General features: G+C 43.3%; 1 protein-coding gene across 2 annotated transcripts in view; it reads right to left on the bottom strand.

Annotated features, from left to right (window-relative positions):
• Positions 1 to 13,676, bottom strand: part of grk3 (G protein-coupled receptor kinase 3) — a 119,244-nt gene extending 105,568 nt beyond the window's left edge. The window contains exon 1 of one of the 2 annotated variants that reach the window (XM_035991762.1): positions 11,502 to 13,676. In XM_035991762.1, the coding sequence (XP_035847655.1) occupies positions 11,502 to 11,614 (113 nt within the window). In that variant the 5' untranslated portion in view covers positions 11,615 to 13,676. The remainder of the gene's footprint in view (positions 1 to 11,501) is intronic. The other variant, XM_031287835.2, reaches the window with a different exon arrangement.
• Between the last annotated feature and the right edge of the window lie 795 nt (positions 13,677 to 14,471).

Here is a 14,471-nt window from a genome sequence, read left to right as displayed (position 1 = left end):
GCCCTGCTAGGCACTGCTAGGCACCGTTAGGCCCTGCTAGGCACTGTTAGGCACCGCTAGGCACCGCTAGGCACCGTTAGGCCCTGCTAGGCACCTGCTAGGCACCGTTAGGCCCTGCTAGGCACCTGCTAGGCACCGTTAGGCCCTGCTAGGCACCGTTAGGCCCTGCTAGGCACCTGCTAGGCACCGTTAGGCCCTGCTAGGCACCTGCTAGGCACCGTTAGGCCCTGCTAGGCACTGCTAGGACACTGTTAGGCACCGCTAGGCACTGCTAGGCACCGTTAGGCCCTGCTAGGCACTGCTAGGACACCGTTAGGCCCTGTTAGGCACTGCTAGGCACCGTTAGGCCCTGCTAGGCACTGCTAGGCACCGTTAGGCCCTGCTAGGCACTGTTAGGCACCTGCTAGGCACCGTTAGCCCTGCTAGGCACCGTTAGGCCCTGCTAGGCACTGCTAGGGCACTGTTAGGCACCGCTAGGCACCGCTAGGCACCGCTAGGCACCGCTAGGCCCTGCTAGGCACCGCTAGGCCCTGCTAGGCACCGCTAGGCACCGCTAGGCACCGCTAGGCACCGCTAGGCACCGCTAGGCCCTGCTAGGCACCGCTAGGCCCTGCTAGGCACCGCTAGGCCCTGCTAGGCACTGCTAGGCACTGCTAGGCAAGGACACTAGTGGTGTGTCTCAGCATAGCCATCTAGCAGTAGGGGGTTTAAACAAAACAAACAACTGTATTACATGAATATTTTTGAACGTTTAAAAAAAAAAAAAAAAAAAAAAAAAAAATCTATATTGCTTTTTTGAAAATCGATACAGTATTGCAAAATTAAATATTGCGATACTCAAGTGTATAGATTTTTTCTTACACCCCTAGTACGTTAGGAGTATGACTTCCTGTGCTTTAAGCGTTTAGAGGCAGAACGGTCGTCTTGGAGGAGCCAAATGGGCCCATTGGTGCCTTTTCAGATGAGTCATCGCATCATCCGAGGAGGACATTACCAATCCTGAGCAAACTGCTCGCCCCGGGAGTACCACTGAACGATATTAAAATGTTACGGAAATCAATATTACACTCAAATACAGCGACGAAATTACAACCATCAATCATACCATGAGAAACAGGGTGATTGAAAAGTTATTTTTACCAGAGCTCAACTGACAAATGTTTTTTTTTTAATGTTATTTTGTATTTTTACTTGGGAGTAAAGTAGAAAACCAGACCAAGCACGCAGGGTTTTCCCCTACTATTATTAAGGTTTAGGGGCACCACCTAAGCCGAATGAATGTGAAATGTGAGCATTAAATGACTTTTCTCAGATCTAATGATTGGAGTTTGTCCCCAGCGGACTTCTTAAACCCTCCGTTGTCCTCGGGTCAAATAGGACCCATTTTCAAAAAAGTTTCGACATGAGAAATTTGGGTTTTCTTTCAACCTAATTGTCAAATAAGCTAATGTCCCAATAAGTCGGCGTGTTCCTTTTAAGTTAGCCAAACTACAAAATAAAAACGGTGGACTGGTCAACATACAACGCAAGCTGGATGTCTGTACGCTTGGCTAACGCCCAGAGAAAATCACCACTCTTTCTCTCTCTGTATCTTTTATTCCTCTTAAAAATACCCCCAACAGAGTGGTGATTCTGTCAGTAGCTCATTTTACAGCCCTGTACTCGTGATCTAGATAGCAGTCAAGTACTGACCGACACCAACACTTGTAGATCATAAACAACAGTCGAAACCCTCACGTAGAGCACTTCCCGTCGTCTTATCAGAAGCTTAATCTGGATGTCTGTGAAAGTATAACATTAGCTAGTGTAACGTTATCTGCCGAAGTGGAAACTCAGCTGTCAACAGGATCAATTCAGATGATATCTGTTATCTTAATTGTCAAACGTGAACTTACAAGAAGTATTTATTTCCATAAGTGAATAAACTACGTCCCGTGCCAGTGTTTTCTCTGGGTTTGTGAACGACTTTAGGTGCATACATTTTGGTTTCTTCCTCAAGAAAATGTTTAATTTTTCAATTAAAAAAATACGCAATTTGTCATCATGTCAGGCCATTTTTATTACCAATATCTGTGTCTAAAATGTTGGAAAAGGTCGAGGAGATAATGAATAAAATAACGCTCTAAAAGTTCAAAGACACAAGTTGTGAAAGTGCCCATATTATTAAAAAAAAAAAATCACTTTCTCTGGGATTTGGGGTGATATTTTGTGTCTCTGACGCACCCACCGCTAGCCTAGCTTAGCAGTGTGTGTGCTTTGCCTTTCTGAGAATATAGTTCCCAGTTTATATACGGTTAGAAGATGGCTGTGTGTCATGTGACCTTGTTATTTGTACACGCTGTGACTCTACAAATCACAACATGTAAATAGGAACATGTTGGCGTTATTTTGTCACTTATTGGGAGCAGTAGGCTAGATGGAGCCAGTTACCTCCAGGATCTGTGCTAAGCTTGGCTAGATGGAGCCGGTTACCTCCAGGATCTGTGCTAAGCTAGGCTAGATGGAGCCGGTTACCTCCAGGATCTGTGCTAAGCTAGGCTAGATGGAGCCGGTAACCTCCAGGATCTGTGCTAAGCTAGGCTAGATGGAGCCGGTTACCTCCAGGATCTGTGCTAAGCTAGGCTAGATGGAGCCGGTTCCCTCCAGGATCTGTGCTAAGCTAGGCTAGATGGAGCCGGTTACCTCCAGGATCTGTGCTAAGCTAGGCTAGATGGAGCCGGTTACCTCCAGAAACTTTTAGCTGTACATCGTTATCAAACATTTGTCGAGGTTAGCATGGATGTATAATAAGAACTGGATACAGCGTTCGAGGCAGAGCACCGTTTGTTCCTTATGACGTCACAAAGAGAAGATTGCAGATCGGCCCATCTGAGCTTTCATTTTCTCAAAGACAGCAGGATACCCAGGACTCAGTTTACACCTATCACCATTTCTAGCCACTGGGGGGCCATAGGCAGGCTGGGGGAACTCATATTAATGTTAAAAAACCTCATAAAGTGACATGTTCATGCCATGGGACCTTTAAAAAGGCAACTGCGACTGCATTGTGAGTCTGCCCTATTTTTGATACCGTGGCGGCAGAACTTTTGCCGTGGCGGGCTGCCACTACAAAATCAACACAGAGGAAACTCTGTGACTACTCAAACCCTGCCGTACCTCCACCTCCTGGATAACGTCATGTCTCGTATCTTATATGGGTTTCTCGATACCAGCAGGCCGTCCGATCGCCCTCCCCAACGCCTCTCGGCATCTCTCATGCCTCCAGTGCTGCTGTCAGAATCTCACCTCTCTGCCAGAGGACTTAACCTTGGCCCGCCGAGAATGTGGCAGCACCACGTTATCTCCAGAGTGCCACATTAAAACGGCCCTCCCCAACAAGCATGCGGCTGAAAGCTTCACACGTGAACAACTGAACTAAAGTGTGCAACTTTGCACACAATCTCTACGATCTCGTATCAAATTCTGCCGTTAAACTAGATCCACAGATACCAGCCATACTCTCCCAAAGGTCCTGCTCACTTCTCTCTCCTGTTCAGCACATTATTCTCACATCTTTTGCAATCCAAATTAATGCAATTCCTCTGAAACCATCTAAAGCACCTACGCGTGATAATGCTATGTTCGGTAAGGCTGCACAGAAGAAAAAAAAAAAACCCACAATGCAGCCATTTCATCCAGTCGGATTGGATCCATCATTGTGATGTTTTAAGTAAATTTTCATATTATGCGAGTCTTGCTTTGCAGACTGATTTACTCTGTGTGAAAGTGCTTTTATAAGTCCATTAGTTTAGGCTTTTATCTCTGCATCTCCTGTGTAATAATGGGCAATAAATAACAAAAGCTCATATCTAACATAAAAATCACTAACACAAGAGCAGCTTGTTCTGGTTTGTTCCAACAGAAATGCCTCTGCAGGATGCAGTTAAAAAAAAACGACATGACCTGTGTGTGCAGGTATCAGTTTCAGCTAATCTGTGCTCCGGTTGATAATGTGCTAATCTGTCAAAAGGCCAGCTGTTGTCTTTGGTTTCGTAAACACCTCAGAGGCTCGCGGTTCCCAATCCGTGGATTAACTTCCTGTGTCAATGTTTCCCAACCTGGATTCCTAACTTGAATGAGGAGCAGCAAACCCAATTAGCGAGGCGTACTTTGTCACGGTCAAATGCGAACGATGATGACGCACAGCCTGAACTGAGTGCTTAACAATTAAACACCGTACGTGACGGAGACGCCAACATTGAACTGCTCAATCCTAGGGGTCAGAGTCCAAAGTTAACTGTTCTGTCTAACAGCCTAATGGCTAGTAAATAGGGTGGCAAGAATCTGGCGATACAATACGTATCACGATACATGGGTCACGATTCAATATATTGCAGTATATTTCGATACTGTGCGTAAGGCGATATATTGGGATTGTTTTTATAGTATAATTTTAGAAAAACTAATATTTAAAAAAAAGACTTGATGTGCATAAAAGTCGAAGAAGTTTACTTTAGGTAAACAATTCAGTACACAGAAAATCAGACCAGTTTGGGATTGTGGTTCCCAGGTTCGTAGTGAGCTAATGTTTAAATGCTAAAGTAGGCCATAATAAAAGAAAATACACAGCCCCTGTCACAATACATAACGCATTATGTGCAATCTGAAAAAAGAAAATCTGTCTATGTCAATAAAATAAAATTGCTTGCACTATTCCTGCACAGGGTACATCCAACTAGAGGTGCAACGATGAATCGATTAATCGATTAGTTGTCAACTATTAAATTAATCGCAACTATTTTGATAATCGATTAATTGTTTGAGTCATTTTTTAATTAAAAAAAAAAGTAAGATTTCTCTGATTCCAGCTTGTTAAATGTGAATATCTTCTAGTTCCTTCTCTCCTCTGTGACAGTAAACTGAATATCTTTTGAGTTTTTGACAAAACAAGATATTTGAGGACGTCCTCTTAGGCTTTTGGGAAACACTGATCCACATTTTTCACCATGTTTTGCCATTTTTATAGATCAAACAACTAATCGATTAATCGAGAAAATAATCGACAGATTAATCGACTATGAAAATAATCGTTAGTTGCAGCCCTGCATCCAACACAACACAACACATTTTGTGTTGCAAAAACACGATTAAAAAAAAAAAACAAAGAAAAAAGAAATCGATATTGCGTTTTTGAAAATCTATACAGTATTGCAAAATAAAATATCGCGATACTCAAGTGTAGCGATGTTTTCTTACACCCCTACTAGTAAATGCTCAAATTTTACCAGCCACTCAGATAACCTTTGTTTCATTGGCTTGGTGAGTGGAGCGAATCCACCAGCCACGTTCATATTTTACCGGCATTTGGCTGGTGGCTGGTGCTCATTTTGGACCCTGCTAGGGTTGTAAAGATACATCCATCTGGATCGATTCAATCCTCAAAGCTTTAGTGGGTAACTTTTTGATATTAAAATGCCCATATTATGAAAAAAAAAAAAACACTTTTTCTGGGATTTGGGGTGTTATGTTGTGTCTCTGGTGCTTCCACACACATACACACTTTGAGAAAAATCCATCCATGCTGTTTAGAGTGAGATACGGTTTCTGAATGTGTCCTGCCTTCAGTCTCCGGGTGAGCTGGTCAAAATCTGCACGGCTTTCTACGTCACAAGCCGAAATGAGCAGGCTAACCGCAACCATTAGCTCGTAGCGCTAATGCTAACGCTAGCATGCTAACGCTAGCATGCTACCTCGTTCTCAATAGCAAAGCACTGCTACAACACACACAAGTTCACCATAATCTACAAAAGAACTACTTCCATGTGCGCCCTCATTTAGAAGTCTCCCAGCTAATCCTGCCTTGTAACTGACCCAAGTTGTAGAAACAGCCTTTCTTTTACTGTCTATGGAGCTAGCTAGCTGACATGATCTACATCTGAGCTACTGCGCATGTGCAGTGCAATCAAAGATAGTACAGAAGAAGAAGAAGGAAAGAGGTCTCACTCTGTAGCTAAAACAGAGACCAGCTGAAAAGAGGATCTGCAGCAGTGAGAGAGAGCGCTGCAGTACAACACAAATATGGTGTTTTTGGAAAATTAAACCATGTAAACCTATTCTGGTACAACCTTAAAATACAATTATGAACCTGAAAATGAGCATAATATGGCTGCTTTAAACAAACGATCGAGGAAATAAACGCCTCTTGTCCGCGAGTCTCATTGATAGAGCCTGCGGCTGGATGGAGCTCTATCAACGAGAGCTAGCTAGCCTCCTCTTAGACCTCTGAAACGAAACCCATAATTAGCTTTATAAGACATTGGGGTAGATGTTCTATAAGTGGCATGACGAAATTCAAACTGTAAATATACGAAAGTTATGCCGGCAGCTGGCAGCCAGCTCCAGAGCTCCGCGGAGCCCCGGTCGTCCAATAACCGAGAAACGGTGACTTTCACTGGGTATGGAGTTTGCCTCTTTCTCGTCAGACTGTGTTAATTCGGGTGGGGGAGAGTAACGCCATCTCCAGTCAAAGTAGTAGAACCGTGTTCCCAAGCTAGCATCGAAATCGCTGTATTTACACCGGCAGACGCTGTGCAAACCACTTCCAGCGGAAATTAAGTGCATTTGTGTAGAGTTATGGCGCCACCCGGGATTTGGCGCGTGAACTTGTGTATTCTGGCTCCATATTTAAACACGACTATTGATGGCAGGCAAGCTTGAACAACGTCCCTGAAAAGTTTAGTTTGCCTCATGCGGGTAAAAGCAGCTGTAGGCAGCTTGTATTCCCGGCAGTTCAAATTAATACCAACCCATTTTCACTGCATTAAATACGTCTTCAGGTGTCCATAGGAACTTTTACAAACCCACGAAAAAAATGACTAAATACTATACAGCTTCTGTTTGACGTTAGCATGGTTAGCTCTTCATCTTTATCTGTCACCTGCAGCCAATGCAAACTTTTTAGAGCAAACTTTGAGGCCTGCAAATGGTTTTGGATGTTCAAAAATTTTTTTAGGGCTGAACGATTAATTGCATTTGCGATAATATCGCGATATGTTAAAACGCGATTTCCTAATCGCAAAGGCTGCGATTTGGTCACGACTCGCGAGTGCAAATCAGTCTGCACTCCGCAGAGAAAGTATCAACTTAGCATGCTAACGCTACGCCGTACCTTGAGCTGATTTCTGTCATTCAAACAACTCTGAGTTGTAGTTTAAAACTTTTACAGCCATTTTAATAAAATGAAGGGTTTTATTTGGGCTTGAGTCCATACATGCAGTTAATGGATACAGGCACACAGAACTGAAGGCTCGGTTGGCAACGATTAGCTCTGATTAGCGGTTAGCTCCGTTTAGCGGTTAGCTCCGTTATAAAGATATGGAGGGGAGGAGCTGCCACTGAGAGGGGTAACAATCAGATTCTGATAAATGACGTTCGGGGAGCTTTCACAGCAGCGTGGCCGCGGAGTTTCAACAGTTTTATTAGTACAGTTAATCCCACGGCAAGAACACCAGCAACATGCTAACGTAACGATAGCCTCTCTGAACAAGTACACACGGCAGCACGCAACTTCACGAGGGGGAGGGGCTGGAGGCAGCTCCTCTCTGTGCACTGTAAAAAATTACACTGGTGTGTGTGTGTGTGTGTGTGTGTGTGTGTGTGTGTGTGTGTGTGTGTGTGTGTGTGCGTGCGCATGTGTGTATGTGTATAGATATATACTATATACTATATTTTTACTTATTTAACTGTCTAGTGTGTAATTGTCTAGTGTGTAATTGTGTGTTCATACTATAAATTATTATATTTTTATATTTATTATATATATATATATATATATTATATTTCTTTGTTGAATAATACAGAAGACAAAGAGCTTAAAAAAATAATCGAATTGCAATATTTGGGAAAAAAATCGCAATTAGATTATTTTCAAAAATCGTTCAGCCCTAGTTTTTTTTGCAGAGTATTCCTAAAGAATCTAAAAGGTGGCAACAGCGGCCATGCTAGTTTTCCATACTGATGGCAGAGCAGTGGCCTCGGGAACGTAAAGACACGTAATGCCATGTAGTTTGTGACTTGACAGTAATTAAATGTGACTAAAATGTACACTGTAATAGATTGCCCGCCACAAGTGAGCTTCACGTTTCTGCAAGTTCCTTTTAAAACCATACTGACACAAAGTGAAACCAGTAACTGCCTGAAGGAAGGAAACCTACGTTTGTCAACATTTTAAAAAAAAAAAAATGTCACCAATGGTTCGCAGTACTGTAGAGCTAATGTCATTAGAAGGAAATGGGCTTAAAACTGCTGGTGTGGTTAATAAATGATCTAAAAAGGGGAAGGCAACACTGAGAAAATCAGCTGTGATTGATACATGTTGGCCTTGTTATTGGTTACAAAATGACCACATTATAGTGTGTGGAAAAACACAAGGGCTGCAACCTAACTATTATTTTCATTGTCGACGAATCTGTTGATTCTTCTCTCGGATATCAGATTAGTTGTCCGTAGGGCCGCAACTAACGATCATTTTCATAGTCGATTAATCGATTAGTTGTTTGATCTATAAAAATGTCAAAACATGGTGAAAAATGTGGATCAGTGTTTCCCAAAGCCTAAGATGACGTCCTCAAATGTCTTGTGTTGTCCAAAACTCAAAAGATATTCAGTTAACTGTCCCAGAGGAGAGAAGAAACTAGAAGATATTCACATTTAACAAGCTGGAATCAGAGAAATCTGATTTTTTTTTTAATATAAAAATGACTCAAACAATTCATCAATTATCAAAATAGTTGGCGATTAATTTAATAGTTGACAACTAATCGATTAACCGTTGCACCTCTAGTTGTTTGGTCTATAAAATGTCAGAAAATTGTGAAAAATCTCGATCGGTGTTTCCCAAAAGCCCGACAACCTTTGTTGCTCACGCGCTGGAGGTGAAACCGTTCTCTTAACCCCGTCAAGAGCGGAGGGCCCGTCTGCTATTTATGATCGATGAATGGATAAACGGAATGATTTCATATCACTCTTAAACTCGAACATATGAATGGCGATTGATCTAGGTTAGCACATTTAATTAGCCATCACAGAAAATCATTTCAGTTGAGACAACTATCATATTCATGACCGTGTGTTAACACAGTATCTGGATCACTGCTTTCTGCTGATCTGCCAAGACAAGTCAGTCAGTAACTGGACAGCTGACCTTCTTCCTCCAAAGAAAAGAAGGAAAAAAAAAAAAAAAAAAAGCACTCTTGGTTTTTAAATGCATCTTGGTTGTTTAACCCACGTCAACGCTTTGAAATGTAGAGCCAAACGCACGGTTTACACATGAGTGGGTGTGTCAATAATAGTTCCCAGTCGGTGATTAATGAATGTGAAGTACAAGGTTGATGAATGTAAACACGGCGAAAAACACAAATTACATCTGGCGGCCGTGCCAAGTGCCGGTTGAGATCTGTTTCGGCGCAGGGCTGCCGTTTACACAACGGCGATCATTTGACTAAACACAAATACCTCAGTCGAACTGACAGACGGCGTAGCAAAAGCAACTCTCTCAATAACCAAATCTTAACCACTTCCTCTCCAATCAAGTCGCAGCTACATGCAGTGGTGCAGTCTAATGTATAGTAGTGGGTGTACTGTACTGTATATGGGCCAGAATCTGCCTTTTGCTTTGGCGCCATATCATAGCGGGCTGGGTGTCCTCCCCCGGGGACTTTTTGAGCATCAACGACTTCATTTTCTGCATTCTGATGCACTTTTTTGCACCAATTTACGGTGGAAATCCCTTTATTTAGCCTATGTGAAGAAGAGAAACACAGATGACAATTCAAAATATATCAAAAATATAATGCAAAGTATGTTGTTGCGTGTCATTGGGCATTTTTTAAAGTGGGTATATGGAAATCCTGGCGCTTTCTTAGTGGGTATACTGCCTATGCCTGCGTATCACGTGGCCTACACCACTGGCTACATGCCTTATAAAAACGTGGTCTGAAGAGAGACATTGGCGCCTCGGTTGACATGACAGACAACTGTCTCAATAACCACATCTTAACCACTTCCTCTTCGATCAAGTCGCAGCCACACGCCTTACAAAACGGGGTCTGAAGAGAGACGTTCGCCCCCGACAAGCTGCGTAGCAGCAGGGACAAAAGAGATGTGCAATTATGTGTAGATGTTGGAGGGAAGGGGGTGGGTGCATTATTGAAATCAGACTGTAGCTGTAGTTTCATCTGATGGCCTACTCACGCTGGGTTTCTTGCAAACAGCTCGGATGAGCGGGGGTTTTCGAGTCAAGAGCTGCACGTATACTGACAGCGTGCGACTGCATCAGAGGGGCTACAACACCACAGACGAGACTCAGCAGCAGCCTCTAAATAAATGGGGCTGAGCAATATATCAATATAAATCCATATCATGACGTGAGACTAGATATCTTAGATTTTGGATGCTGGTTTTACAGGCTGCATGACAGCAAAGTGCTGTCGTTTTTTCCGAACTTTGCAGACTGTTATTTGCCTTTTATACCCACTTATGTGCTTGTGTGTCCATATATCGCCCAGCTGTAGTTGTCACAACTATCACATTAATCCCCAACTATTTTGATAATCGCTTAATCAGTTGGAGTCATTCTTTATGGGGAACAAAGTTAAAATTCTCTGATTCCAGCTTGTTAAATGTGAATATTGTTCTAGTTTCTTCTCCTCTGGGACAGTAAACTGAATATCTTTGAGTTGGGGGTCAAAAACAAGACATTTGAGGACGTCATTTTGGGCTTTTTGGGAAACACTGATCCACATTTTTTAAGTCAGTTTATCGACCAAACAACCAATCTTTTAATTGGGGAAATAATCTACGGATTAAAATCGACGATGAAAATAACCATTAGCTGGCAGCAGGGCAACCTTAATGATCAGATTGCAAGTCTGTTTGACAGATGTTGGCACAAATAGCAAGAACAGGACACCATTAAGGCTTGGCATTGTTTGAACAAAATGTGACACATATCCTGCATCATAATCTGCTATTGTGGCCTCCTTAGTTGTGAGAGGCTAGTAGTATACGTGCAGTTTAGTGTCCCAAATTCCCTATGGAAGATTCTACGTGCAGTTTAGTGTCCCAAATTCCCCATTCAATGTCCTTAATTATGAACCTGCTAAACCACCTGTTTAACAGGTGTTATGGTTAGGGGCAACCTGTCTCGAATAAGACCCTCATCATTTGGGACACTCACGTTTTTGGAAACTAATTTGGGACACTAAACTGCCCGTATACCGTTAACTTCTTGGTAAGTTACAGGTGTAGCAGAAACTGACACACACACAAAAAACACACAGTCATATTTAGCATACAGTAAGTCCCAGGTTTGAGAGGAAGCACGCCTCCATCTCCCTATATGGCTGCACAGAAGGCACAACGTATCCATCCATTAGACAGGAAAACAATTCCCAAGATGGGCGGCACAGCAGCAAGGGCAACATGTAAGCTCTTTGTTTAAAAAAAAAAAATGTAGTTTTTACCTGGGTTCAGGCAGGATGATTTTCTTACTCGCCCGGGCCGCTGGAGTCGATTTGCTCTTCTCCATCGCCATCAAATAACTGACATCGGCGAGCACTGCTTCGAGGTCCGCCATCTTTCGACCCTGGGAGGACCAAATCAATAAAATAACCGGGGCTGGATGTGTAGGGGGGTGGGGGGCTTCTTTTTTATTTTAGGGAATTAAAAAAAAGCAATGTTCCTCCGCCAGATATGACCAACATCAAGCGCCAAAGGTGCGTGACAGCGGGGGAGCTGACCATCGACTGGTATCGTGTCGCTGTCGCCGGGCTGTAGTCCACACACTTCGCCCTCTAAACTACCATCACTGGGACAGAAAAGGGGAAATTCAGAAGGCGAGACATTGGGTGACAGGTTGCTGGAGGAATATAGTCAGCAGCAGGGCCGCTAAATCACCGTCCTTGTAATCCCATTTAGTGCAAAAAAAAAAAAACGGGAAAATGCAATGTGATATGTCTCACAGAGATTGGGTATAACGCACCAGATGCTGAAGCTGGAAGACGGCAGCTGTCAAATCCTACAGGGGGGACTGTCCTTTGGTCCCTATTGATTGAAATGTGTCCACACGACTGGTTTGTCTCCAGTGGTTGGCATGTGTTTTAGGGGCTTTTCCCCCCCCCACCCTGTTAAAATGTAAACACTGTGCTGTCGTGAAAAAATAAAAGTTGTAATTTAAGTGGAGTGGCTGCAGAGTGACAGTGTGACTTGTCTCCTTCTGTGTGTTAGAAATCCAGCGATAAAGCAGCAGGGACACGTGTAGTTCTCTTCGTCTCAAACGTCCATCGACAAAAGGGGGATGAAGATAAAGGAGGGATGCGACAGGTTGAAATGTGTATCATCAAGATGCTTCTTCGTCCTCCTGGAAAAACTCAACTGATGCACCGACAAAATGCACATCTGTAAATACGCGTTTTGGCACAAATAAGCCCAACACGAGCACAGGTTAAAGAGGAGCTGCAGGGCTCCATAAAAATCTCACACCGCTGTTGTTGATGTTGCTGCCTCGCTTCCTGTCTAACGTTCCTCAAATCAATCACACACAGACAAAATTCGCCCAAAAAGATGTAATTTAAACACCTTAAGAGGTTGAGCCTGAGCTAATGGGTGTCATTCACTAATCACAAGCCAAATCCACGAAGCTAACTAGTTCTAGCCTGCTGGGAATATCGATATTTTGGGTTCAGTCCGCTAGTTAGCCGCCGCGCTAGCTAGCGATACGAAACCTGCTAGCCAGTAGGCTAACTATCGAATACGAGTCAATCAATCTATGCATCTAGTTTAGATTAATTCACTTCAGCAGATGCATACAAATACCCTCGTTGCCAGCAGCTAACAGACGCACTAGCTTGGCGGACTTAACACTGCAACACTGGCTTGGTTTCAGACTTAGTTAATAAGCTAACGGCGGCGAGTCAGCTCGTATTTAGGGAAGTCTTGCAGCGTTTCCGACACCAACAAAAAACGGCATAAAAAGAGAGTCCAACGGCTTTAAAAACCAAGATGAAATCGCACACGATAATCCATAGTTTGTTGCTGAGTTACCCCGAGTATAGGGGGGAACCTCCTTGCCTGGAGACCCAGCACAGAGCGACTGACTGTGGGCTGATGGTGACGCTGATCGGGGTGGAGGGGGGAGGGAGCGCCGGGAGATGGAAATCGGCTCCGGCGGTTTACTTCTTTAGCTTGTTAAACTTTTTCCTCTTCGGCGTAAACTGTTATTAAATGATACGACAACACATTTAACCACCATATGTTGCGTTACGCACGTAACACGACAATGTGCTGGTGGGTATTTCTCGTATATCGACCACACGCAGGTCGATATCTCAAATTAAAAACGAGGGGAGCCGAGCAGCCAGATCCGAGCGACTCCTGCCTGCCAGGCTACCCGGGCTGGAGAGCACAAAGTCCGGCTACGTAACGTAGCTCCGTCCGCTGCCTCCTTGGAGCGTTTCGCCAGCCGATACTGCCCGCTCCTTTTCGGTTATGCTGTTCGTTTCCCAGCTCCAATATGGCACATGTTTTCAGTTGAAGTCCCTCTTCTTCCTCGGTGTATTTTCTGTATTTTTTTTGCTAGCACAGTGGCAGCACTGCTTGCTTTGTGGTTCAACTTCCTCCCACTGCGGCGGGGAGAGGCTCGTAAAACCCGGAGCGGATCATTGTTAACTGGAGCCGGACCACAATGTGTTGACAGAGGGGGATAGGGCATTTATTTCCATTTTTATACATTTTACAAAAACTTCATTGTATTTTTTTGAATCAGGAATGAAAGCATACATGTGTAGTTATTTGTTACCACAGTATCACAGTAGTGGATTTCCCCCTTTGTTTTTTAAACACATGTTTAGACATTTTTGTCAGTGGTAATTGACGACCTTTACTTGGACTAGCGCTGAGCAGTCTGTATCCAGGAAATATCCTAGTACTCTGAAAAAGAAACGCATTTATTTCAATTGCATAAGTGAAACAGTTTCACTGCAGCACATCCTTCCTGTGTTAAATACGTTGTTTTTCACATTGAATCTGAATGTTCACGAAGCCTCTGATAATTAATACTACAGCTCAGTGAATGGTTTTGTAGAGGGTGCCCCAGGGAGCTGGGTGGGTTGTGTTTTGGTGGAAACATAGTGCCGTTTCCTGGCCAGCACTGGTAATGCTCCTGATACACTGCACCAGGCCTGAGAAAAAACTATATAACTATATCAAAAATAGGGATGTTTTATACACTGATCGGCAGTAAATACATGATAGATAGATAGATAGATATATAGATAGATAGATAGATAGATAGATAGATAGATAGATAAAGTAAGAAAGTGAGAGAGAGAGATGTAGGTAGATAGATAGATAGATAGAGAGAGAGAGAGAGAGAGAGAGAGAGAGAGAGTAAGAAAGTGAGAAAGTGAGAGAGAGATGTAGATAGATAGATAGAT

Source organism: Sander lucioperca, chromosome 14 (genome assembly GCF_008315115.2).
Source record: "Sander lucioperca isolate FBNREF2018 chromosome 14, SLUC_FBN_1.2, whole genome shotgun sequence".
Lineage (NCBI taxonomy): Eukaryota > Metazoa > Chordata > Actinopteri > Perciformes > Percidae > Sander > Sander lucioperca.
Note: the sequence above shows the minus strand (reverse complement) of the source record. Positions and strands in the feature narration are given on the sequence as shown.